Consider the following 27,990-nt stretch of genomic DNA (forward strand, 5'->3'; position numbering starts at 1 on the left):
GATCCGCCCCTGTGATCCATAAGCATATGTAGTAAGAATCGTTTGACAGAAGGCACAGACACTGTAACATTGCCAGTTTATCTTTTATTAAATGCTTATAAATTTTTTTCTTTTTATACTACATGCATGAAAAGGATGTAAAATTGGATGAAGAGTTGTATTGTCTTTGGTAATGAGTTATTTATCATACTGTATAGGCTATTGTTTTGGATGTATAAATAACATTTGGTAGAAAGCATTCACATCTCTGCAATCAAGCTTTTAAAAGCTACTGTTCAAATTATTTTACTATGAAAATTACTGGTCCCTGTCCTGTATCTGGCAGTAAACTATTTTTTGTGTACATTATTATATAGATCCGTATATTTACAAAATAGAAAATCATATGGCAAATTATTATCGAAAGTGACTGAATATCAATATAAGTAAAACCTTTATTAAAACATACCAAGTGGTATCATAACAACAACTATAATGTTTGTTTACCTTGAAGTAGCATTGAGTCAGGGAGCGAAGTTAATAATTGTTCAGATGTTTGTCCTACTCTGACGTCATTGTACTTTATACTAATTATTTCAGTATGCATTGCCATATATAGAAAGATACAGCACAGAGACCAGTACTTTGCTTATACAATAATTGTAACATAATGGTAGCTTTTAATCACACTCGGTATTCTCACATTTACTTAATAGTATAAAGTACATTCACCTCAAAGTAGGGCACAAATCTGATCAATCAAATGATGTTTGTCTGTAATATATCTACATCTAGGCCTATTGGGTTTATTCAATCAGTGGTTTATCAATTGAATAATCAAAAAGCACATCATGCCAGATGCTTGAAACTTAATTTTTTACAAAAGTTTTCAAATCGAATATGCCAATCAAGTTTTGCTATGCATCTAAATCTGTCTTCAAAGTTCAGTAAAGTCTGTTATGTTAGACCAGGGAAGAGCGAGATCTCACTTCCCCATGTTACAGATACAATATGAACACATATGTGTGGATATCCACTGCAATCAAGATTAGTCTAATTGAACAACAAATGTATACTAAATTATATTAAAAATTAGACCAATTTAATTAAAATATTTTCTTATAAGTGTATAAATTGCAATACATGTTTACAAATTATATATATATATATATATACAATATCTATATTATTAATTTTAAATGAATGTGAAAATCTGTGAAAAAAACAAAATGTTTTATATGCTTTTATGCATTAGTCTAAGCTTAAAGTGTAGCTCCTGTCGCCATGGGTCCATGGAGGGCCTAATTCTCAATTTCCAGTTAATAGAAACCTTTACATAATGGGGCCCATATTGTTTACCACGTTATTAATGAAAGCTCCACTGTATATATTGATGACAATTTGCTTATTGTTATAAATGGACACAAATGTGAATATAAATGTAACAATGTCATACCTCCACACAGTTTAGTTACAACTGGCATCATTTTGTATACATGTTTCTTTAATTTTTTTTTTTTAGTAACTGCAAAATGACAGGAAATAAAAAAGCTATTCAACCGGCCCTACTAAACACCACATGCACCAAATGCCGCACAATGCTATACCAAAAAGTACCACAAATTCCAGCTCAATACTACAACTAATAAGGGAGGAGTAGTACTGTATAAATCGCACTTTTTACTCGATAGTCTCCAGATGGAAGGAGAAGATGAGAGAGTACTAGACTCGGGTACCCCAAGTAAAAAATATGATGTTGATTATTTAGGGGTTATGTTGATAAGAGTACTATTAGTACATAGGATTTAGAGTTAGGCATGTGTGGTACTATTTTGTTCAAGGCTTTCTTTAAAAATATCATATCAATATGGAGTTGAATACTTCATATTGCAATTCCACATAAACATGAGTCTGCAATCACACCAGTTACACATTTAAGATGTACTTAACGCAGATATACAATATAAGAAATGCACTAAAAGACCATCTTGATAGTTCAATGCTACATCCAGAAGAATCTAAAAAGAAACAAATACAAAAGAGTTTTAATAACAATTAACCATTAATATGATTGGATGGTATTAATCTTCATCCAGGAAAAAAATCGTATACACGTATACACTGTAGTATAGTGAGAAATTATGAAGAAGGTTAGTTGAAGTTAATATTAGTATTTATATGCAATGGTATGGGCCTCGGCATCAGATGCAATTGATGCAGGTTGTCTCTAGATGTGATACTACACAAGAATCGGTTGTGTGTTTACTAGATCGCTTTTGTACTGTACCTTTACAATATGCTAGAGCCTTCAGGTGTCACAGTCTGCTATATCAGAATCATAAATCATAATAATAAATTTATGGTCTCTCTCCATAGTGGAATGCTGATTATTGATTTTATTGCATCACTGGTGTAGTAGTACCTCTATGGTTTTACCATTGTTCGATCAGAAGCCAGATTTACAAATATTGAATACACCCATGCTGTGTGCAATAGAAACAGTTTGGCTACTAATGTAAACTAAATGAATATACTTACCTATATTTATTTCAAAACTTGTTGTACTCGACCCCAAGATGTTAGAAGCTGTACACGTAATTTTATCTTCGAAATTCTTATTAGAAATTTCCAGAGATGATGTCACTGTACTTAAATTTGCATTTTGTGAGCTTATGCCTTGTAAATCACCAACTGATCCACCCCACTGAACACTTGCATATGGATATCCCTTTGCCGAACAATTAATCTGCGCACTTATCGTAGTGCCATCTTTAACATTTAGTTTAATATCTGATGACAATTCTATACGTGCTAAAGAGTAAAGAAACATAAAATAGTATAATAAAGGCCTTTGCAATAAACCATCATTAAATTGTGGTTTGAAGTATCTATAGTTTGTATGAATTGTGCTTTTTGAAGTCATACAACTATGAGAAGTATTTTAACACATTATATCACTAATTGTTAATCAATTCTAATTTGCATATTTTCATAATTATTAGGGAGCTTTCAATTTGAGATGACCAAAGGTTGATGTATCATCGGTTATTGCCTGGATGAAATAGTAATAATGATGATGATAAAAATAATAAAGATCATATTCCATGTCAAAATTATTATTATTATTTTACTGCAGAAACTACATATTGTTTACTCTTCAATCTATTTATAAATGAGTAATATCCCAAAAAATATCTTAAATTAAAATTGAAAGATCAGTCATTACTTTGTAAATCAATCTGACTCTCAACTTCAAGCGAACGATTATACTGGCCACAAACATATAAACCGCCATCTGATGCATCGCCATCTATTATGGTAAGTTCTGTACCAGCTAGATTTACATCCATTTTTCCATCCCCATCGAGATGTTCTCCGATTACAACACCATTTTTTTTCCACACCACGGGTTCATTAAGAACGTCATCTATACTGTTGGTTAGTCTACAAGTAAGAGTGGTGTTTTGTCCGTTAGTGATACTTGCATCTCTTGGCACTATCCGTGCTATTGGAACTTTTAACAAAACAAAACATTAAATTAATCATGATGAAATGATAAAAACAACATCAATATACTGTACTGTATACACTAGATTCTATATCCACTTTTCTGGAATGGTAAGCAGGGCCGTAGCCAGATATGACTAGGTGGGGATCGGACACAAAGTATTTAAGCCACAATGTCTGGCTGATTTTGCTTTCAGAGCACTTTAGATTAAAATTCAAAACTGGCACATAATGGTAAATTTCTGATACTCATTCTACATAAGAATTTGATGCAAGACTAACAATGTCTTTCATTTACTATCTTTTTCAAAAGTGGCAATACCATTCACAAGACATGATCACAAGATGCTCTACATGTTAACAACATAACATAATTCTTAAAAGTTTGTTTTTGTTTTTTTCTGACTGGATTTGCACCCAGGATTTGAACCCATTTGATATTATTGACAAAAAAAGAAAATTACCATCTTTAACGGTAAGGTCAGTCTGAGCAACAATGACTCCATTTCCCTGGCAATAATAAGTTGAAGTATCATCCACTTGTGCGGATAATATCTGCAATGAACTAACTACCGCTGAAGGATCACTACGGTCAACAGTTAAACCATAGTCTCCACCATTTTCAAGTGGAGTTGCACATGTAGACTCTAGACACCAACTAATATTATACGTTGTTGCTTCTACATTTGTACAACTGCAATCCAGAAATACGTCAATTCCGGGTCTCTCTATTGCATTGTCTTGATTTATAACGCAAACTGACAAAAAAAAGTTTTAATTTGATTTTGGATTGAATCAGTACATTCAAATTAAAAACATGACAAAAAAATAACATGAATAAATTTAAATTTTAAAAACAAATAAAGTTTATGAAATTCTCATTGTACATTGCAAGATAAATAGTTATTCAATTAATCATTTTGATTTTGGTCATCAACACAAAACCTACCGCTTCCATTTGAAATTGAATGTCAAAAATATAAATGAAAAAGAGCTGCTTTTCTTTAAAGCTCAGGTACAGGCATGGATTTTAAATATAATATCTGGTTTATTGTATATAAATCAAATATTTGTAATAGAAATCAAGACGAAAAAACATTAATTTCCCTTAAAATGGTCAAATACAAAATTTGGCAAAATTGCTGCTTTAAAAACCAGGAAGACTTAAGTTACTGTAGGTAGTTTAAACTAATGTAATAACATGTTTAGTGACTCCCTAGAAGGTGAAAAAAAGAGGGTGGATATACGGTGGATAATTTTTGCTATAGCATGAAAATAAAACTCTGAAGTTGAATCAAAATACTAGAATGTAAAATTCAAGTTATATTACCTATATTTAGTCATCTGATAACATTTTTTACCACACCGTTTTTCATAGTTTTTTTTAAAAATACCTCTTTATTTACAACATTTGTGTACAAAAGAATAGAGATTTTACTGTGATGTAATTTCAACTATCTGACTGACTGATGATAAGAAAGTGCTTATTTTCAACAAGCTGGTGTAACACAAATAAAATCCCAAAAATTATGAAACATAGGGGAAACTATAGATCGATAATCATTTTTTGCCCGCACCTGGCCATTAACACAAATCGTTTTTTTTTGTACATAATAAATAAATCTTACCTGCATGTGTGCCTTCTGCCACAATTAGCATAAGAGCTAGTACCCAAATCATTTCATAGATCGAAATTAGATTATCGATAATTTCTAAATAAGTATAAAACAGTATAATTATTTTACAAAATTGTATCAATTATATCAATTTAAAGTAGCATAGTATAATGTATTCAAAGGCTGTAGTCCTATGTCTGGATTTTTTTTTTCAAATAGTCATACCCAGTGTTCTCCTGAAGCATGTTTTTAACAAGATTTGCCAAACAGAAATAGAAAAAACAAAAGGAATAAGATAAGTTCACATTGAAGCTATAAGATTTGCAGATGCACACCAGAAAAATGAAAGAAAAGACGGAACGCGTGGTGATTGTCAAGCAAGAATACTAGGACTGAAAGTAAATTTAAAAAAAAAAAAATATAGAAAAACTGAATGTTATTGTTATCAGTTCACATACTTACTACTAGGTGCTGATAATGAAGAGTATGGTCCAACAAATTAATAGTAAAATAAATACTATCTATCACAACAAACATTATTGTAACTAGATGGTTCGCGAATGTACAGTAATTTCAGCGTAAAAAAACTGGCGATTTCAAATGTACGTACCACAGGACTTTAGTACATTGTCGTTTACAGAAACGAATAAATAGACACAATGATACCATCGAGTAAACATTCTAGAAATAACGCGCGATTTACCAAATTTTGCCCTTACATAAATTCATATAGATGACAACAGGGAGAGATAATAGACATATGGGCTTGAAAGGATACTGTATAGATGAGTTCAACTGTATACAAATATTCATTATTTAGATTCATAATCACTGTAATAATAATGTTTTTAAATCATGCACAATTTACTTGAATGAATGATCAATGATACTTTTAAGTTATTACTGCGAAATTATTTATTTTTATTTTTACAGGTTAGCATACTGTAAGTTATATAAGCATCAAATTAAAATAGGAAGCTATATAGATAAGCTAAACAATCAAGTGTTATTGGCATTCTTGATCAAAACAGCCTTTTATTCCCATAAGCTAGTTGATCTGTTTGTAGTATAGAGCTTTCATTCATTCAAATTTTTACCACTGGTATTTGTATTCTGTATTCTTGCATTCCTGTGTACTGTAGTGTAAATGCATTTTTACTATGACTGTAAATCCTGTAGGTTTTATTATGTGCATTGTTTTCTAAAATAATAGTATAAGTATCTGTTGCCTGAATAAATAATAATAATAAGTACAAAAATGTAAACGGTCAGTCTTATTACCAAAAACAACCGAAATTAACCGAAAACAACCAAAAACAACTATAAACAACCATAAACAACCAAAAACAACCGAAAACAAACTGAAAACAAACCGAAAACAAAATAATCTAAATACCGAAAAAAAATTTGTATAATATTTTTTTAATGTCACCCCTCTATTGATGGGTGTTTCTAAATCTAAGACCATAACAGAGAGAAAATCGTGTGTGCAAAAGCCAAGGAAGACCCTCCGATGGTAGTGTGCATAAAATACAACTAAAAATTATACAGTCAAGCAATGATAACATCGCATTTACTTACAGAATCTATAAAAATATTTTAATTTTAGTCGTGCGATTTTTGATCCAGAAACCAGCGCATTACTCCTCACAATAATTGTGAATACTTAAAGCCCCATTCCCTACGTTTTTTAGATCTAATTTAAGATCACAAACTATATTTAATGTAAAAATAATACTATATGGTCCTATTGCGATAACTTTTTTCGTCTTTAAACGGTTAAAAATGTGAAAAATAAGTCGATTTTAATAATTATAGCGGCCCGCTATAAATCCCAAAATGCATTGCGCGCGGATTGATATTTTTGTTTTTCACCTGTAATTCGCCCACTTTTCGATCGATCGTGAGGCCAAAACAAATAGAAGACTCCTAACTTTTCAGCGAAAATACCGGGTTTTCCCCAATTTGTATCAACGGAGTCTGGCAAAAATAGAAAGACAATTAATGCAGCAACTATACAACGTCAGGCTAGGTATATAGCTAGCGTACGATGTTCGCACATTACCGATGTTTACCAGCTAGGCCTACAAAACTAAGCCTAGCCAGGCTAGGCCTAAGACCGTCCACGAGAGGTCGATCGCCGCGAGCTACTTAACTTAGGTAGTGCATTGTTTCTCACTTTTTATCATAATTTACCATAAAACGTACATTTAAGACAAGGAATGACATGGTTTAATGTTTTTAAAGTGATATATATGTATTATTTTCCAAAAAAGGTCCAAAATTGCAGGGAAGGGGTCTTTAATCCATAGTATAGAAAGTAAATTGACTATGGTTATAAATCATGATCAATTTAATTATAGATTGTCAAAGATAATACAGTAATACAAAAATGATATTTTTTAAAATATTGATAATACTAGGGACTATAAATTATACTTAAAACAAGCTCACTATAAAGTATTCACAATAAAATCTATTCAGTAAAATTACCATAGTCGAGTAAACAACCTAAGTGACGAAAACTTTTTGAAAATTTTGAAACACTTTGTTCACATTCACCAATCACAATTGTCGTATTCGATTTAGACTTTCAGTTTCACCGTTGAGTACAGTTTTTCTGTTGATAACTTCTTTAACGGAGTATTTTGTGCGTTGAGATTGTTCTTAACGAAAAAGCTTTCGTTGTCAACGTTTTCTATTCGAATGACTTTCTGTTGAGCACAAATTTACAATTCGAATACAAAAAGTACTCAACGAATCTTTACGTTGACAACGAAAGTTCCCAATCGAATACGACATATTTCAAGAAAATTCTGAAAGTACTAGGCAGGCCTACTGTATTAAGCAGGCTAACACTTATTACTTGGACAGCAATGTTCAACCTTGTCTAACATTAGTAGAGTTAGTAATAGGCCTAGTTAAGTCACATCCTGGCTGAATTACTCACTGTGTAGCTAGTACTACTAGGCCTAGTAGTAGTAGGCCTAGGCCTACCTATCCCGCCTAGGCTAGTACTAGCCTAGGCCTAGGCCTAGGCCTAGTAGTAGGCTACGCGCGCCTAGGCTAGGCTAGGAGGCTATAAATGAACCGCCTACCTAGCCTAACTAGGCCTAGGCCTATAGTCTATTGAGAGAGAGGGGGCTTACTAGGCCTAAATACTTACTAGCTAGGTTAGGCCTAACAATGAAATATACTTACAAATAAAACAAGACGATTTTCTGTATGTATTTTAAGTTAGGTGTGACTCAGTATGTGTTTGTTCTTGTTGTGTTTGTCGTACTCTCTGTGTGTGGCTTGTTAAAGTGACGTATGTCCGGATGCTAGTCAAGTCGCCCCATCGCAAAGTCGCCCCATACAAAGTCGCCCCTTACACAGTCGCCCCATCGCAAAGTCGCCCCAAAACAAAGTCGCCCCGACATAGTCGCCCTATCGCAAAGTCGCCCCATCGCAAAGTCGCCCCAACGCAAAGTCGCTCCATCGCAAAGTCGCCCCATCACAAAGTCGCCCTATCGCAAAGTCGCCCCAAAACGTTAAAATATAGTTTACAAGTGCGTAAAATGTTGCAATGATACACAAAATAACACAGAACGTGTAGGCATAAAAGGGGAAGCCCCGCCATGTAGTCTCAGGTGGTCACACGATCGGCACGCACCCCCATATCAGAGAGGAAGCCCCGACTAATCACTCCGCGGTCGCACTCCGCGGTCGCACTAACGTGCTAGCTTACCATGAGAGGGAAACCCCCGTAATTACTCCGCCGTTGCCTTTGTCGCACTCTACAACGCACCATCTGAAGATGGGGAAACCCCGCCGGAGTTTTACGATGATATCAGTCGCGTTCGAAATCGGTCGCGATAAAATGATGTTATACGATCTAGATTATTTTTACTTTGGTCGATGAATATTTATTATTATTATTAGGCCTATATTAATAATTGATTTTTTATTTTATTTTACAGGTCAGTATTATGAGAAAGATGTGTGGCTTAAAAAATGACAATTTGTAAACATAGTTTAAGATATAGTATTATCCAGCATAATGTCATTTAACAGTACATACGTACTTATTTAAATGTGAAATATTTTATAGGAAACGTAGGCTACGTCTGTGTCTTTCATTTTATATGCAACAAATTACGTAAAACAATTTATTTATAAACATTCAGTTTACTATTATATACATAGTATTACAGTGAACATTGATTGTAAGACTCCTGGAAAGGCAATCCCATCATTATATCCATTATAAAATTGCATCATATCACCACTATATGTCGTAAATGATAACGTGCGTGTGTGTATTTGTCGTACGTCCGTGTACGTATTATTCCGTGCCTCTTCACTGTCTTGTTTAATTTAAAATTAAATAAACACCCGATATGAGAGGATATTTATTAGGCATTATAATTAGAATGTTCTATAACCAAAAGGATTGAAAAGAATTTCTTCAGTAAAATGATCATTGTGCTGTTGAATAAAAGGCGACTCGCCATCTGAAACATTCTCTGAATCCAATCGGAGCTGCGCCTTCTGGTATCTGTTTCCTCACAGCTGCTACGTCTTTCTGCTGACCGTCGGGGATTCCCCTTTTTAAAAAACACGCACACGATACTGTACGATGGTTTTTCCATGGTCAAAATGTCGCGTTTTAATTTTACTAATACCTGCATGTAAAACAATCACATCGGCGATGAAATCCCCTTTTTTTTCTTCATTTTGAAAAGTCATTATAAAATTAAGACACATAACTTGTCAATAAATGCAAAATGATCAATAAGTAGCCTATAACACTTATTGTCTTACAACACTGTTATTGTTTTAACTACTGTAAATCTATACGAAGGCCTACTACACATTTATACATTTATTATATTATCCTAAAAAATTAGCTGGTATCCACGCGTAGGTTGAAGAAAGATTCGTAATTGTGGCTGTGGTAACTAATTTTAAAATCATATTAAATTAACATTTTCGAAACTATAAATCAGGGATAATCTTTTTAGGGACTATTTTTTAAATGATTTTTAAAAAGCACATCACTCCATTAAAACCTGTAAAATAAAAATTTAAACACAAATTATGTATATAATAGGATAAACATTATAATGTATACGACATTTAGCGCGACCAAAGTAACAACGCAATCGATATCAAACGCACCCAATATGATTAAAACCGATAAAAACTCCGGCGGGGTTTCCCCATCTTCAGATGGTGCGTTGTAGAGCGCGACAACGGCAACGGCGGAGTAATTACAGGGGTTTCCCTCTCATGGTGAGCTAGCACGTTAGTGCGACCGCGGAGTGATTAGTCGGGGGCTTCCTCTCTGATGGGGGTGCGTGCCGATCGTGTGACCTGAGACTACATGGCGGGGCTTCCCCTATGCCTACACGTTCTGTGTTATTTTGTGTATCATTGCAACATTTTACGCACTTGTAAACTATTTTTTAACGTTTTGGGGCGACTTTGCAATGGGGCGACTTTGCGTTGGGGCGACTTTGCGATGGGGCGACTTTGCGATGGGGCGACTTTGTAATGGGGCGACTTTGCGATGGGGCGACTGTGCCGGGGCGACTTTGTTTTGGGGCGACTTTGCGATGGGGCGACTGTGTAAGGGGCGACTTTGTATGGGGCGACTTTGCGATGGGGCGACTTGACTGGATCCCTGTCCGGTATATCCGTTTCAACAATTTAATAAACGGTGGTCACGTGGACACGAGGAAGGGAATTCCCCCAAACTGGCTTATAGAGGTACGTGTGTGTGTAGGCCTCTATCTAGTCTCGTCGTCGATTATGATGGCAGTGGTTTCAACAAGCGCCAATATTTCTCTTCCAATATTTTTAGTAGATGCCTTCGCAGCAAAACAGTTTCAAGGAAATCCTGCAGCAGTATGCTTGTTACAAAATGAGGTAACTTTGTATTCGGCCATTATGAAGGCCCGTACTAGCCTAGCTAGTAGGCCTACTAGGCCTAGGCAGGCCTAGGATAGCTAGCTAGAGTAGGCTAGGCTAGGTAGGCTACTACGTAATCCTACTTTAGTACTTACTACTTACTATAACGGCTGACCCTGTCCAGCCCCAGTGGCATTGGGCCTCTACTTCTAGCGTTTAATTTTGCTCGCGATACATGCACACCGCTTGAGTATGCGTTGAAAATATGTCCTGTTCCATAATATTTTTATACTAGGCTATTAGGCCTAGGCCTAGTATAGTCTCTTTAACTTGCCTAGCTAGTACTAGGACTTACTAATTAGGGGCTAGTTAGCCCTAGGCCTAGGCTATTCAGAAACTGAAATAACATTTATGTGTTTTTATTAACTTTGAACACTAGATTTTGAGTGATGTTCAAATGCTTCAGATTGCACAAGAAATGAAACAATCAGAAACAGCATTTGTATCTCCAGTTAATCAAGCTGATAATTTTCAAACAGGTTTGACTGAATTTTTATTAGAGCTATGTTTTCCGTCTTACAGAATGAATCATTTGTTAAATAATATGGACAATTATATAAGGAATGAAATGGTGCTTCCATTCCGTGAAACATAAAAATGTGTTTATGTAATTGTAACTTAACTTTAATATATAAATTCAGGGACAATTATTTAATTAATTTAACAAATTGATCTCAGGTTCTAATTTCAATCTACGATGGTTTACACCTACCAATGAAGTAAATCTATGTGGACATGCTACTATGGCAACATCTGCAGTAATATTTGAAAAGAAATGTAAGTTTTTACATAAAGAACATAATCATTATCAAAACAGATCGCATGAAGCCTTTTATGTTGTTTGTTGTTTACCTAACAATCAGTAGTGAGTGAGTGGCCGAGTGGTTAAGACAGTGGAACCGTAATTACTTAGCCATAACATCGGCAGGGGTTCGAGGCTCACTCACTCCATGGTTCTGGTGGTAGAACAAGTCTTCTCGGATAAGGACTATAAACCGTAGGTCCAGTGTACACATCTAGCTCGTGTGCACTTTAAAGAACCTAGTACATCTTTCGAGACGAGTAGGGGGTTACCCCGGTGTATTAGTACATCACAGCCACTGATCATAACTGGGCTCTCTGGGAGACCAGTCTTTGATTGACTGAAGAGGTTAGCCAATACCCAGTATATTTCAATTAATCAATCATACTATACTGCAAGGTTTAAACACTTTCTGACTCAACTGCCAAATAAAATATAAACCTCTTTACATTGCAGTATGATTCTGTAATTTGTTATGCCTCACATATCCCCTCCCCCTCATTAAATAATTCATGGCAGCAGAAACAGACAAATTTTAAGGTTTACTGTAATGGCGATTGTGGGTCAGAACGGCATTTAACTGATTATAACGGTAATAGTTGTTTGATTGACAGTTGTAGTGTCTTGAAAATATGACTACCTTATCACATTGCATTTTGGGTAATTTTAACGTAGAAATGCTGCCAGTCTATTTTTAAATACCGGGTAACTGGTTTATTCGGCGATATGCAGGTTCTTGTTTATAGAATACATACACTATCCAGACTGCCTTACATTTCATTATAAGCAGCTTACAGTATATTTTAAAACAATTTTATCACAAAGAATTAAGATTTATTGTTTTATATTTATTATTTTTTTATTTTACAGGTAACGTTAATGAACAGTTAACCTTCCACACCAGAAGTGGCCAACTGATGGTAAAAACATGTCATGAGGATTTAGTAATGGACTTTCCCATGTACCCAACAGTTCCACAGGTTTGTTGTGCTAATTAATTATCTTCTTTTTAATTAATGATATCCTCTGGTTTTAATAACTTTGTGGAAATATTAACAATTTATAATTAATTATGATATTAAATAACTACTCCATTGAACCCTTACATGATCAACAGACAAACAAGTGGCAATCGCTTAAAATATAAATAAATTTTTCCCAAAATGGGCTTCCGTAGATAAGGTATGGGACGATGGTTTTGCATAAATCATTCTGCATAACATATAATTAATTTCGTTGTACTATTTTTTACATTTTATAGGAGGAATCTACTGTAAAAGAATTAATAAAGGTTTGTTTTTAACAATGAATTATTATTTTTAACAAATAACATATTATACTATATATTGTACTATTGCATTAAATACTATATTTGTTCACATATTTTTTTTGTCTTTAATTAATTAAAACAACAAAAAAGAATGTCTTTTGAATCTAGATAAAATTATTTTAAAATTGGAGAGCGTTTGATGCCTCAATTAATCTTTTACTTAGTTTTCTCGTTTGAATGAGCTATACAAAAACTAATATCACAACTTTTAAGTTGTGATATTAGTATTTTATTATTTTACTTAAAAGTCCTGCATAAATGACTTTTATCTTTTGAAACAACTTCAGATTGTTGTTGATGATTTACTAATAAAAGAGGTTGAATATTCAGAAAAAACTGGCAAACTTTTGATCCGGTTACAGGATTCATACACAAGGTATCCTTAACTAGGTTATTTGTACACTGTACCTCTTTGCTTTTGTTTTCACTGAATTAAATCATGTTTTTTAATTATTAGTTGAGTATTGGTGAGATTATACCACAGGACCTTCAATTTGCAACTTTACAATTTGGAGATCTTGTTATAAGGTTGCCAGATACATTATCAAGGTCAGCTTAATTTGGTTTTCCAAAAAAATATAAATATTGAAGTGGACAGTCATGTTGACACGCACTGAACATATGATGTAATGGCGGATGGTACGCAAGTGTATTGACCAGGCCAGACTATGTACTGTATAGGCGTAGTTTTGGTAGCTTATGCCTAGCCTAGATTCTAAATACCCTGAATGAAGGCTGTTATAGGACCTAACTTGTATTATTAAAATAATATATTTAAAATAACCACTAAAAAAAGTCATCGCAAGATCATTCTCCGCCATGATTGTGATAAACAGCTTTATGACGTTATTTATATGTCTACTCGGTAATATGTCACTGAATACGTTCTCAAATTTAGCAGTCAGCGTTTTAAATCATAAAAATGTCGACATAGTAGACATGCAAACTGTTCCAAATATTATGGAAATGCTCTTTTATGTCATAATAATGCAAACATGCTCTTATGTTGGAAAGCAGCATGTGTTAATGTTGTTTATTTGTTTGCCATTTAATTCTATATGTAAATGCTCTTCAATATGTAAATAATGTATTAATTGTAATGTAATTATTATCATACAATTTTAATTATTTATAACAGAAATGACCTTGAGAACTTAAAACCTGACACAACCGCCATGATGAAAGCGCAACCTAATGGCCCTGTTAAAGGTGTCATAATTACTTTGAAAGGAAGCCATGAAAATGGTGCTACAGATGACAATGATCAACAATTTGATTTTATTTCGCGTTACTTTGCACCCTGGAATGGAATACCTGAAGACCCAGTAACTGGTAAGTTTACATTTGCAAGTATACAATTTTATTTAATTATTTACAATTTACATTAACTTTTGATTAATTAATATTGTTTACCATTTATATATTTAGGAGCTGCGCACACAGTACTTGCCAGTTATTGGTCACGTCAACTGAACAAGACCAGTCTTTATGGTATTTGATACATTTAATTATGATTAATGGCATTAAATGGCACTATAGCTCATTTTTTCAAAAGAACACCAACAGAGAAATAAGCTCCAAATGTCCACCAGTCTGTGAGAAATTGCTCAGTTCTCATTGACAAGCCCTAGGCCAGTTTTTCGGGCCATTATCTGGAATCATTCTATATGGCATAGCGTAAACTTAGCATGAATCTACCATAGCCATTTAAAACCAACAGCCAACTGAAATGTTCTTTAAAACTCAAAGGAGTTGTTTCATTGTAAAAGAGAGGGCAGCCTTGTCAAAAATAATTGTATAGTTTATGTAAAAAAAAAATTAAATGTAAAGTTTATTATCGTCCAAATTAAAATCACAAATAGTTTTATATTATTACTCTTGTTTTTTTTTTCTTACAGCCAGACAATGTTCAGCAAGGGGAGGCAATGTTCGGTTGACTGTCAAAGAGACTCGAGTAGATTTAGCAGGAAAAGCAAGCATTGTTGTTGAAGGAAAAATTAATCTCAACAAATGTTAAAGAGCGTCTAAGTCGTGGACATACACTGCCACTAAATATCGAAATTATCATAGAAAATAGATGAAAACTACATTTTTTAAAACCGATATTTTCATATTCAAATTGTGATAATTTATTTGTAAAGACAACACAGTAACGTTACTGTACAGTATATACTTTTACAACTTTTGTCATTGTTTTAGTTTTCCAAAATCTTTAAAAATGTAACATGTGCACTGCCATCTGCTTTGTGTGTCTTATTTTCCTAATAAGTAGAGCTAATTGCTACAAAACTTACTACTACCTAAAATACTAAAGGGGGCTATATACACTATTTACAATTTTCTATATCTGAGTTTACATAGTCGCTCACAGTTCAACCTGGGAGATGGTTCAACAGCGTTCAGAGGTAGAGATATCACAGTATTTGATTTAGTGCATCAAATCTGGTATAATAAGCCCAGTCTGCACTATCACACTGTATGTGATGTGCCTATAATAATGGACACGATGACATCATATCATTATCATATTGGAGCACATACCATTTTATTGTCAAACTAGTTTCATAGTGTAGTCAGAGCTTTAGTCTAATTCTCAATGCAAAACAGCAGTGTGTACTAAGGCCATGTCTGTGAATGTGGTGATTAATGTTTCTCTACATTTTCCTGTTGCTTTTCTTTCCTGTTTGATAAATAACCACTTTTATTAACTTATGTTTTGTATATCAACAACATTTTTACCAATAATGAATTATTTATATCATAGATATTATAATATCGAGATATTACCATGCTTATGGTATTATAACATAGTTAGTATCACTTTTTTAATCACTGTATGGAAATATCCATGTATCTAAAGACTAGTTTTCTTTGTATGGACTTATGAGTTGTTCTTGATAATTTAAGTTTGCTTAATTCTGATAAATGCACTCATATGATTAAAAAATAAATAAATAAGTTCTCAAATATAAAGTTCAGATAGTGGATTTATCTAAATTTAGTTCTAGAATATTCACTAATCCAGTTTGGTAGCTTTAGATTTAATTAATTTTTTTGTGGAAAATACCAACATAAGATAGTGATTTTGATTTTATTATGTAATGTTTATATTTCGTGGTATGGTATTTTAAAGATAAGATTAATTAGAACGTACAATGGAAAAAATTATGTTAAAAAGTGATTAAAAAAGCAGTATTGAACCTCATTATTATATAGATACCATAAGATAGGCTGATAAGATGTAACAATTACATCTTAAAAGTACAAATTTTCTTCTTTTTAGAAATTTATTTTTTGTTTTTTATTATTCATCCAGACTAGTATTAATTTTAGAAAGATATCAATCTAATCAACTGGATTTACTTGTCTTGTTTAATAAACAGCGACGTTTCACGACCTATCCAGGTGGATTAGATTGATATAAAGTATTTCTAAAATATATTACTACTGGCAACCATATCTCATAAGTCATTAGCATTTTTGTATTTCTTAATATCTACATCTTTATGGCGCTGTTTAATAACAAAGACGATTAGGCTACAAATCCTAATATACGATTTAGATGAAGTTAGCATTACTTGTTTATTGAAATAATAGACATTTGGCTAAGTATCTACGATTGATATTAAAAATAATAACTGAAATTAAAAATTACATTTCTACAATTGATTTTATATTGTCTGCACGCGGCGAATCTCGTGTTAGTTTGTAAAAACACGTGGCAATACGCTGTTCTGCTACATTGCTACGTTGCGTTAAGTGGTATTGTGTGTTTTCTTTTCTTTTACTAACAATAACTGGAACAGTAAATTCAGTGATAGCAATTTACGATACCAGAATAATTACCTCAATTATAGGTTAACTAGCGGATGGGATCCCAGACATTAAAATAAATTGTTTTTCTTATTACATATCAATTCGAGATGAAATATTTCTAAAAATACAGCAGTGCATGTGGCGCACAGGCGGCGGGAAAACAACCCTGCCAAAAATACACCTGTACGGCTGTCAAATTATTAGAATCGGAAGGAGGGGGCGGAGGCAGGTTTTAGAATTTCTGCTATGCCTGTTAATAGTATACATTTAATGTTAATGTTGCTTCTTTAGGTCTTATTGTATTATTATTGATTGTCTCCATCCCCGAAACCTCGACTAAGAAATACTGGAATGGTGTCCGGCGGGCGATAGTTTATTACCATTAGTTAAGGTCCTATGTAAAGCACCTAGAGGGGTCAGTGATCCATTAGGCGCTATATAAATACTGTTTATTATTATTATTAATATATATTGTGCTGCCCTTTGGTGTGACTATCGTATGAAAACTATTAGATCTCTTATACAATACAATAATGCTCTGCGCCGTATACTGAATGTCTCTAGAAGAAGTAGGCTTAGTGCCAGTATGATGTTGAACGTGGTATCCCTTCCTTTAATAAGTATATACGAAAATCTATCTATGATTTCATGCAACGTATGTTGAATAGTTGTGTTTGCAAACATATATGCTTCATAACTCAAAAATGTATTGTAGATGGAGAAGTATCGTATATATTTAAGCTTAGCGAATTTTCTTTTTCTGTCTGTACGTTTGTTGATATGAATGAAATTTCCGAAATAAAAGAAACTAAAATTGAAATTAAATGCAAATATTGTGGACGGTCGTTAAATTTCGACAATAAATTCCAGGTGATAGTTGATTGTACCAAGGTCTAAAACTAGAAAACGTTGATATATTCATAATATTCATAAATTTATACTTGTGGACGAATGAAGTTACTAAACTTATAAATTAAGTCTCGAATCTTAAGAATCGAATCTATTTTATTTTTATCAACAATGTTTCCCTACGTTAACAATGTTTATATTTTTTAAATATCTTCAAAATAATGTATTGGCCTTTGTGCTTAAAACTAATGTAGACCTACCGGTATGCGTAGGCCTGTGCTTATAATTGTGTATTGTCAGAGGAAGTTTAATTGGAAGACGAAGAATTAATTCCAATTATGGACCAATAAAGAAAAAGTACGCAGATATTCTTGGATTCAACAAAAAGGAAAACACAAAAAAGAAATGATAATAAAATACGACAGAGGCACCTGCAACCAAATATATTAAGCCGTATGAGTGGATATGGTATAAAACATGCATTTTTAAATTACTAATTAACCGAAAGTTCATGGTCGAAGTTAATGTCTACTTAGATCGATTGGTTATAGATGGAATTATAGATTTTGTATATGATTTGCATCTTGTAAAGATGAAGCAGATCAAACGCATGACAGGGCAACTCCCTGGTTATCTATAGCATCTAAATTAAATATTAGAAAAACAAAGCAGCACAGGGGCGACAGACGATCACTAAGCCGCGCCGCAAAATACAATAACTCGCATCATCCAAACTTACTTCAATGTGTAATTCAATTGTATTTTGCTAACAAAGCCCGTTACTTACAACGTCAATACGCGGATATTTTATTGCAGAGAGGTGGGGGGGGGGGGGGCAATGTGATAATTAACAATGTCTAAATATATTATTATAAAATTATATACAAATATTATAATCATATTTAGGCATTATTAAATACAGTATCTGAGCATTTTCAGAGAATATTTCTACACCAACTAGTGCATGATTAATACAATATTTTGTTTGGACAAAGTGGATAAAAAAAACATTTTTAGTGAATTTAGGCATTAGGTTTTTTTAGAGAGCGATTATGTCTATATACCAGAATGATGTCTAGCCTAGCCTAGTCTACTATGCACCGCCCTATTGTCCATACATTTTCGTTCCCGATATGGCCACTTGCATTCAAACAAAGCAAGTGGGGGTGTCACGGTGGGTAGGTGGATTTGATCGAAGGATCATTTCTATATACAAATGTTCCGCTAAATTTAACTTGAACATTAACAATAATTATGTTTAGGCTACTAACCGACAGATGTTCTCTATGTTGATTAACACTACGTTGTGCGCAATTACAATAATTACTTTGGTTATCTTGATATAAAAGTGACGTCATCAGACATTTAGATGCACTAGTGACAGGTAATACTGATTAACATGAAATTAATAATATTGCTCGCTGAGTTCTATACATTATAATACGACAGACGGTAGACGATCGCTACAGCGGCAACAGTTGGTAGATGACAACCAGGAAAGCATCATGTTTGACCAAACTAAGTGTTCAGGTACAAATCGACATTCTCAAATAGTTCATATCCTAGAAAAGTTTCTTCGATTTACAAACGTTCAGAAAGAACTCAACAAGGTTGACTATTCTAATATAAATTCCTCATCTGAAGACATGGAAAACGAACAGAGCATAGATTTGAGTGACGAACAAGAAACGGAGAAGTTTACATTTGTAGTCAGACCTAGCGAAGTAATAGATAAACCTTCAACAATTCGACGACGAACTTTGAGTAGATTTGCTAAATCACGAGTTAGTGCAAGAAAAATTCAATCTAAGCGAACTGTTAACTTTTCGTCATGTTGCAAAGATTGGTCATGCCAACGTCAGTGTGAACGAACAAGTCCCTCTAATAGTCCTGTTCGTCGCCTGGCCGCGAACGCACGAGAGCGTCGTCGAATGGATTGTCTGAACACGGCATTTGACGACCTTCGCGCAGTTTTGCCATCACTTGGAGGGAATCAGAAGCTGTCTAAATATGATACATTACACATGGCAATGACGTATATAGACGAGCTGATGAAACTTCTAGAGAGTACTTCTAAGAAAACTATAAACTGAACGTAAGTTGGATCAAACATCAAAACAATTTTGTTGTTAATCTAATTTTTTTGCTGTGAATGGTTGCTACAACAAATGGAGGTGTTTTTTTCGCAGGAATACACAAATTATCAACTATCTGTTTTACAACACATGCAGTAGTAAAGGAATATTTTAAGTTTAAAAACAATTCCATGTTTTTTAAAGACGCCTATTTGTAATTGACTTACACGGACCTACCTATACTGTGTTTTTCTATGTAATAAATGTATTGCATTTTACAATATGAATTCCGAAATATGAATATAATATATAGTTATTGTGTTCTGAGATGTACTTTTCTCTTACTATTACAGAACTACATACGCGGTGTACCATCGTCGTGCAATCCTTCAAACATAATGTGGATGGTTTTAACTTTCTTAACTATATTAAGATACCACCAAGACTGTGTTAATTCAATGCAGATTACATAATCAAGGCTATAGGCCTATAAACGCCTTCAAGATAATTCCGTATTTTGTTCAATTTAATAACACGTTTTTGCCTTGCTTTTCATAGAAATGTGCGCTATAATGGTAATATTTGTATATATATATTTTTTCAAATTAAATAAATCATTTTCCAAACAATAGACATGTTATTATGTTATGTTCATAAATATTTGGGGAGGGGGAGTGTTGGTACCCGGTCTGGGGCGAATATACCTGGTCAAACTGTATAGCATTATTAGAGACAATGTAGTATTATTGCATACAATAATACGTTTCTTATTTCAATAAAAATTAATTTGATTCTTGACATGAGAATAAGAATTTTGACCTTCACCCAATATTAACATTATTTGTGTCCAGATATATTATAGAATAAGCAACAACATATCGCATAATAATTTGCTAAAGTTAATTCTAATGATGATTTGTTACATTTCTACTACTCTCTTTCTACTCACATAGCATATTAGTATATACATTAATATACATTAATTAAATTGTGATACGTCCGCGTTCTAGATACCTTGGATTAATGATTTTCGAGAAATATCGGTCTTCGACAAGTTTAAAGATTTTGTAAACTATAAGTCATAGGTCCTAGTAATTAAAATTTTTGTTGATCACTGGTCGTGGGAAAGTAATTAAGTTACAATACAAGATCGTCATTCATTTATTTTGTCAAAATCAATAGGTAATAATAATAACAACGAATATGAATTAATCCTATTTTAATTCCTATGTAGGCCCTAATTGTATATTATTTATTTTATGGTACTGGTACCCATGGGTCGAAGACACAATCATTTCCATTCAGGCATGGGTCAGCTTGTTCTCGCTGAGGAGCTGGAAAAAATACAGATACTGACTGGTTGTGATAGTTGTAGAGTTTAGTTAATAAGAACTTAACAACCATAGGATACGCTTCAGACAGGTCATTCATTTCAAGTGGATCTTTCCTGACATTGTACAACCAAACAATTTGATCGGTAGGGCTACTTTGCCCATTTATTGTGGTAAGGCCGGAATCGGGAGGTGCTATCCAACCTGTTTGCCCTGTAAAAAAAATAAACTAAAGGCGTAATAGAAGTAAAATACATATATTATTATTTAGACCGACACGATTAGAGGAAAACAACATTTGTCGACGTTTTTGTGTCCATCAATGCCATTTTTGTATTTAGGTGTTTGAAACGGGTGAGAGAGAAAGAGTTACGGCGAGGTTGTAATTAGGTATCAAAATGACCCAAATTATGGGAAGATTTCAGGCTACTTTTGATAGAGTTATCAACATATGACCGTGAAAGTTTTAAACTATATGAAGTGGGATCGGAGAGAGGTACCCGATTTTCTGGGGCGGGTATTTCAGTACCATTGCAAAACTCACCAGTATTTCCAGTCAAAAGCTTCCAGTTTCTGTATCGTATTGCAGCCTCAATACTGACATCAAATAGGCTCATATTGACAATCCAATCTCGACCACCAGAAACTACATTCAATGGATTGATGTTGTGCAAAAGTTCAAGACGACTAGAACGAGTACCGTACCTGTTGATTGAGATTGTCAAAATAAATAATAACACATTAAAGTGGCGAGACGTCAATCGATATTAGGAAGCATTTAAATTACGACGGCTACCTCCTGGTTTAAAATTTATATATATTTGTTTATCATAAAATTTAAAGCTTTGTAATAACAATAATAACCCTACTTATTTTAGCAAAACAATAGAAACTTTAAATCATGAGCTAACCTTTGAACCTGGATCTACCGAAACCTGGACCTACTTTGAACATGGAGCTACCCTTTAAACCTGGATCTATCCTTTATACCTGGATCTACCCCTTGAACCTGGATCTACCCTTTGAACCTGGATCTACCCTTTGAACTTTAAGCTACTTTTAAACCTGGAGCTCCCCTTTGAACCTGGATATACCGAAACCTGGACCTACTTTCAACATGGAGCTACCCTTTAAACCTAGATCTACCCTTTGAACCTAAATTTACCGTTCGAGCTTTGAGCTACCATTTGAACTTGGGACTACCCTTTGAACTCACACACCAGATACTATGAATAATATTATGTCATTAAATATTGTCATTTGGGAAATTACTGTATTGTTTTTAAGAATCATAGGCCTACTTGATAGTATTCCACTGGTTGATTCCATCCAGGGGTTTTGTCCCGTTTGTGTTCCATCCAGCTATACCTTCAACAATGGTGGGAAACCAATCACTAACGTGGATCAGTCGATTGTTAATAGTGCCCTTAACGTTTCCCGAAAGTAATGGACTATGGACAAATCCAACAGCTCGGATACCTCCTTCGAACAGCGAGAACTTGAAACCACGTAATGGCCAGTTATTACCGGCGCCTCCTTGAATAACGTCACTTCCTACAGCGCCACCATTATCTAGAATGATAATATGTATTATTTAAATTATCTATTCTGTTATTTCGACATAACAGAAAAAAATGTTGCCAACTTTGGATTAGGCGACAACAACGTAATACTCACCACTAGAAAATATTATGATAGTGTCTTCATAGATTCCAGTTTCTTTCAATGCATCTACGACCTAATTAATATTATTAAATCATAATATAATTTTTAAATATCATAATATTCAAAACAATAAATGTGATTTCAAAACACATCATCGTACATACAGATATCTTACCCTCACTTCCGTGAATATGGGAAGTCTACAGGACCCGACATGATACCAGCAAAATGACTTACTAAGCGGTTGATATTCTAGAAAGGAAGATTGGAAAGAGGGATATACATAGTAACATTACAGAGCAATAATGTTTATTTCCATGTCCTGGAAGCTGTTAACAGGCTGGCTTAAGGAAAGGAAGATTATCAGACCCGGAAGAGTATCATTGAACAGTACACTCATAGTGATTCTTGACAGGAAATCACTATGGCGTCTATATTAGACTGATCACTTATACATCCATTTCTTTTATGGTAAAGAAATGTCAGACAGCAGAACAAAAAAAAAAGATGCTGAATGGGTAAAGAACTATCAGACAGCAGAACAAAGTAAGCAAGATGCTGAATGGGTAAAGAACTGTCAGACAGCAGAACAAAGTAACAAGATGCTGAATGGGTAAAGAACTGTCAGACAGCAGAACAAAGTAACAAGATGCTGAATGGGTAAAGAACTGTCAGACAGCAGAACAAAGTAACAAAATGCTGAATGGGTAAAGAACTGTCAGACAGAAGAACAAAGTAACAAGATGCTGAATGGGTAAAGAACTGTCAGACAGCAGAACAAAGTAACAAGATGCTGAATGGGTAAAGAACTGTCAGACAGCAGAACAAAGTAACAAGATGCTGAATGGGTAAAGAACTGTCAGACAGCAGAACAAAGTAACAAGATGCTGAATGGGTAAAGAACTGTCAGACAGCAGAACAAAGTAAACAAGATGCTGAATGGGTAAAGAACTGTCAGACAGCAGAACAAAGTAAACAAGATGCCGAATGGGTAAAGCACTGTCAGACAGAAGAACAAAGTAACAAGATGCTGAATGGGTAAAAATCTGTGATAAAAAGCAGAATCCAGTAAACAAGATGCTGCATGGGTAAAGAACTGTGAGAAAAAGCAGAATCCAGTAAAAAAGATGCTGATTGGGTAAAGAACTGTTAGAAGGCAGAACCAATTATAATTCATCCAACATGTACGCAAAATCGTTACAGGAAAAAAGCAGCAAAACAACATGCAGTTCAGTTTATTACAAGTGTTACAACAGCATAATTATAATATTATTATAAGTTTTAAATTACAAAATTCGACGCTTATTACAAAGTGTCAAATAATAACAATTTTAATAAGGAACCTTAGTTTGAGTAAAATGTCAACTTACCTTTCCAATACCTTCATCTAAACAACTCACCATCGCGGCATAAGAAAGTCTGTTTTCATCAGTAAATATACCGCGCAGTGGTTCTTTATACTCATCTGGTACTTCGAGTGGAGAATGTGGTGCTTGGTACGACAGGTACAAAAACAAAGGCTGGGACAAAATGAGTGTTATGTTATTAAATATTTAAATTAATACCGTATAAGTAAATGGCCTGGACTTTTACATTGATGAGAGATAGGCATGGGTGGGTTGGGTGGTAATAGTTGCCTTACCTTGTCTTCCGTTTTGTTCTTTATTATGTCTATGGCTTCATCAGTAAAAACGTGAGTAGAGTATGTACCATTGTACTCAAATGCAGGCAAGTAGTTTCGATGGAAGTCGTAGCCATCAACCAGTGGTGGTATAGATCTGTGACTATAGTGAGTGGCGACACCAAGATACAACCCTAAACAGAACATACGTTTTGTTTGATTACATTAAGTTATGAAATGTGCAACTAAATTGTGTGACGTTATTTAAAAGATATTTAATATTTAAAAAATAATTGTCATGTTTACAATTAATAAATTAATCACTGTCATCACCATGGTCATTATTATCTTTATATCCGGTAATGTGCATATCCAGTTTAGACATTTTATTTTTCAGATTCGGATACCTTTTATTACACACTCTTGCACTTCGCAAAGGTTAAAGATGTATTGTCCCTTTGACTAATTCCCCCCAAATTTTTTTTTTAAATTTCGAAAAAAAGTGGGTCATTTTGAAGTATCATAAGAGTTATTAACTTTCACCAAAAATTAGTCGAAAAAAAAATAATTTAACCGAAATACAGATGTTTTTTTGTTAAAATAAAGTTTTCAATCAAAACATATCTCGTAATGCAACGCGCTTGTTTGGCTACTCTGTATGCATCATAAAACTTCCTCGCGATCTGTGTGAAAACACCTTCTCAACAGTGACGAGTTGTAAACAATCCTAATTAGCATCATGCATAATGCATACTCATGGTTTAAAATCTTTGTTTACTTTTTACGATTTCTCAGACGAAATGTAATCTAATTTATTTACCTGTTAATTATGTAAACTTGTTGTTTTTGGCTTGAATTTCGACTTAAAGTGAATAACTTTAATATTACTTTGATATGGCCAATTTAAATTTAGAATATTTTTTTTTTCATTTGTTTGTGTTTCAAGGGACAATACATCTTTAAGAAAAAAGCAGAGGTAACCATGCGAACTAGATCATCAACTGTTCTAAGAGCAGTTTTATAGGTCCTATTCTGCAACACTAATAATAATAATAATAAATAGATAATAACATTAACTCGATCATATAGGTTAAGTATTGTTCGATCTATAAGATTACCTTGGTTTTACTATTTCATTTTTTACTTGTATAATTCGCTTCTTATTTAAGACTTAAATGTTATTTTTGATACTTGTAAATGAACGGTGACGGTGCGTCTTATAAACGTGTGCCGCTGATACAAAAGCGTTTGTTCAATAAAGTTTATCCATGGAGGTATAAAAATATACGCTGCCGCTCCTGTAATCCAATGGACGTCAATCGAGCGGACATAATATTGTTTATTCTTTCGGTAACTACAATTATTTTAGTACAATCTTGTTGAGCGTGTCAAATGGCCGAGCGATTAAACCATGGGCGTTTTACCGTACTTAATATCGGCATGGGTTCGAGGCCGATTCTTACACTTACTTTGTATCATGTGATCCACAATTAAAAGAAAGGTATAGGATGTATGTTATAATAGAGGGTACTTTAGATAACTTTATGACGTTATCCAAATTCCTTCACTTGCACTGATGAAGGGCTAGTGTTTCCCAAAAGCTCTGCTAACTTTTCTGGCTGTTTTACTTTATCGTTTTGATTTAGCTTTTCGCTTTTTTTGTTGTATCTCCATTGAAACCTCCAGCCACTGATACCCATAGCATTGTCATTTTTCAGTAATTTGCCTTTGGATTTATAATAGTAGTTTAGTTAGATGCAATATTTATAAGGTGCGGTATTACTATGCAAATCAATATTTACCCAAGAATGAATCGAAACCTCTGTTATTTGGAAGACATGCCTCATCATAGTAACCTAGATGCCATTTTCCTACCAAATGAGTAGAATAGCCAGCTTCTTTCATCTTCTGAGCCAAAGTTATTTCGTCAGTTGGTAAGCAAGATGGTATTGAATCTGTGAAAACGCCATGCTGTAATCCTGTACGAATCTAAATAAAGAAAACCAAACGTTATTCTAAAATATATCGTTGTAATAAATTACCATTCCTTAATATGAACATTCTAGAATAAGATGTTTTGATTAAAGAAACCATGTATAATTATTATAAGAACAATCAGGAACATTCCAGTATGCTATTAATAGAAACTGTAATAAATCCAATAGAATAAGAAGTATAAAGAATGATCTAGAAGGATAGGAACATCTTGTATATAAAGGGATGTAAAACTATTGTAAGGTTGTTGGATTAGAGGTTGGATATTAGAGGTTGGATATTATTACCGTATATTGTAAAAGTTATTGTGAAGCTGTTGTTTAAAAAGTGCTTACTGGATTGTTGAAAGTTGAAGTTGATTGAAATTAAAGCTTTGTTTTTTGAGTTATTTTACAACTTTGTGGATTTTGTGTGTATACTTTTATGTCACAAGGGAGTTCCTAAAGTATTGTCAACCGCTCGGAAACATACGTAAGAGGAGCTCGTGACAATCGTTTGTCTGTCTTAATGCGTCGATAAAAAAATAATTATTAAACACCACCAAAAAAAGAAGGAATAAACTTGCCTCATCTGACCATGGATTAATCCATGATCTGAATGTACCTTATTCGAAGGTTCATTTGTTTGTCTTCGAGTAGGACATTATTAATACTATTTCAGGTAAATTCTACCCATACTGGCATGCTTTGGCAGGTTTATTCACGTTTATGAATAACTATCATCGTGTGACTGTTACTGCACTGCAGATGGATAGAATCAAGTAATTCTTGGTCATAAAATAAGATAACACATTACCTGATTAAATCTTCTGAACACGTACAGTAGTACTGTAGGCCACTAATCTTACCTGATATCGACCGGTCATCAGCTGACTTCTGGTGGGCGAACATCTTGTTTGAACGTAATAATTTTCTAACTTCACACCTTCAGCAGCCAATTTATCTATTACAGGGGTATCGAACAGCGCCCCGTGGTATCCGACATCCCGATACCCTTGGTCATCTGTCAAAATGAATATTACGTTAGGTTGTTTATAGCCTACAACAGCAGAGAACTGAAAGCTAAGGAAAACAAGAATAGGGTTAAGGATGTTACACGCCATTTTCTCACTAAACATTTACTTTTTGGTGCAGATCGTAGACAATGCCAACCAATTGGAGTTTGGTTGTGACTTTGTGTAGTAGTAAATATGAATAGGGCTAATCTATGTAATCCGTAGAATGACAATGGGGTGTCAGGAAACCTAAGACCACGAAAGCTAAGACCCCCTAAGACCTAAGATCACAAAAGCTAAGACCCAAGAACTAAGATTACAAATATTTATCTTTCGCACCTGCCTTGTATTTTAACTCCCAACATTTATTCTGAATACCACACCTTAGAATTAGAATGATCATATTTATATTATTGAAGTGCAATGATCGATAAAAAAAGGTAAACTCAAATAAC

General features: G+C 33.8%; 3 protein-coding genes across 4 annotated transcripts; 1 reads left to right on the forward strand and 2 right to left on the reverse strand.

Moving 5' to 3' along the window:
• Window positions 1-64: 64 nt before the first annotated feature.
• On the reverse strand, window positions 65-8,396 carry LOC140052374 (uncharacterized). The gene is made up of 6 exons (XM_072097957.1): window positions 8,304-8,396; window positions 5,115-5,198; window positions 3,951-4,244; window positions 3,206-3,493; window positions 2,518-2,790; window positions 65-1,997 (listed from the first exon to the last, which is right to left on the reverse strand). Exons 2-6 carry the CDS (start codon window positions 5,164-5,166, stop codon window positions 1,906-1,908), a joined length of 999 nt encoding a protein of 332 aa, XP_071954058.1. The 5' UTR covers window positions 5,167-5,198; window positions 8,304-8,396; the 3' UTR covers window positions 65-1,905.
• Window positions 8,397-10,850: 2,454 nt separating this feature from the next.
• Window positions 10,851-16,934, forward strand: LOC140052088 (phenazine biosynthesis-like domain-containing protein). 2 transcript variants are annotated; one of them, XM_072097484.1, is made up of 9 exons: window positions 10,851-11,015; window positions 11,437-11,536; window positions 11,736-11,834; window positions 12,730-12,839; window positions 13,121-13,150; window positions 13,647-13,738; window positions 14,328-14,521; window positions 14,618-14,680; window positions 15,088-16,934. In XM_072097484.1, the coding sequence occupies exons 1-9, from the start codon at window positions 10,899-10,901 to the stop codon at window positions 15,204-15,206; spliced, it is 924 nt and encodes a 307-aa protein (XP_071953585.1). In that variant the 5' UTR covers window positions 10,851-10,898; the 3' UTR covers window positions 15,207-16,934. The 2 variants fall into 2 exon arrangements, with proteins under 2 accessions (XP_071953585.1, XP_071953586.1); XM_072097485.1 differs by lacking the exon at window positions 13,647-13,738 and adding an exon at window positions 13,477-13,565 and having other exon boundaries at window positions 15,088-16,931.
• A 4,138-nt stretch (window positions 16,935-21,072) lies between these two features.
• LOC140052522 (arylsulfatase J-like) lies at window positions 21,073-27,643 on the reverse strand. The gene is made up of 8 exons (XM_072098130.1): window positions 27,389-27,643; window positions 26,349-26,535; window positions 24,568-24,740; window positions 24,296-24,445; window positions 22,938-22,998; window positions 22,562-22,832; window positions 21,805-21,965; window positions 21,073-21,473 (listed from the first exon to the last, which is right to left on the reverse strand). Exons 1-8 carry the CDS (start codon window positions 27,641-27,643, stop codon window positions 21,187-21,189), a joined length of 1,545 nt encoding a protein of 514 aa, XP_071954231.1. The 3' UTR covers window positions 21,073-21,186.
• Window positions 27,644-27,990: the final 347 nt, after the last annotated feature.

Source organism: Antedon mediterranea, chromosome 6 (assembly GCF_964355755.1).
Source record: "Antedon mediterranea chromosome 6, ecAntMedi1.1, whole genome shotgun sequence".
In the NCBI taxonomy this organism is placed as follows: domain Eukaryota; kingdom Metazoa; phylum Echinodermata; class Crinoidea; order Comatulida; family Antedonidae; genus Antedon; species Antedon mediterranea.

Coding starts and splice junctions, on each gene's coding strand:
- LOC140052374 (XM_072097957.1), bottom strand. CDS start 5,166: ATGATTTGGGTACTAGCTCTTATGCTAATTGTGGCAGAAGGCACACAT. Junction 4,245..5,114: donor GGCAGAAGGCACACATGCAG/GTAAGATTTATT, acceptor TTTTTTTGTCAG/TTTGCGTTATAAATCAAGAC. Junction 2,791..3,205: donor GAGTCAGATTGATTTACAAA/GTAATGACTGAT, acceptor TTTACTCTTTAG/CACGTATAGAATTGTCATCA.
- LOC140052522 (XM_072098130.1), bottom strand. CDS start 27,643: ATGGCGTGTAACATCCTTAACCCTATTCTTGTTTTCCTTAGCTTTCAG. Junction 22,999..24,295: donor TAGATGAAGGTATTGGAAAG/GTAAGTTGACAT, acceptor AATATTAATTAG/GTCGTAGATGCATTGAAAGA. Junction 22,833..22,937: donor TATCATAATATTTTCTAGTG/GTGAGTATTACG, acceptor TTATCATTCTAG/ATAATGGTGGCGCTGTAGGA.
- LOC140052088 (XM_072097484.1), top strand. CDS start 10,899: ATGATGGCAGTGGTTTCAACAAGCGCCAATATTTCTCTTCCAATATTT. Junction 13,739..14,327: donor TTGCCAGATACATTATCAAG/GTCAGCTTAATT, acceptor TATTTATAACAG/AAATGACCTTGAGAACTTAA. Junction 14,522..14,617: donor ACCTGAAGACCCAGTAACTG/GTAAGTTTACAT, acceptor TTATATATTTAG/GAGCTGCGCACACAGTACTT.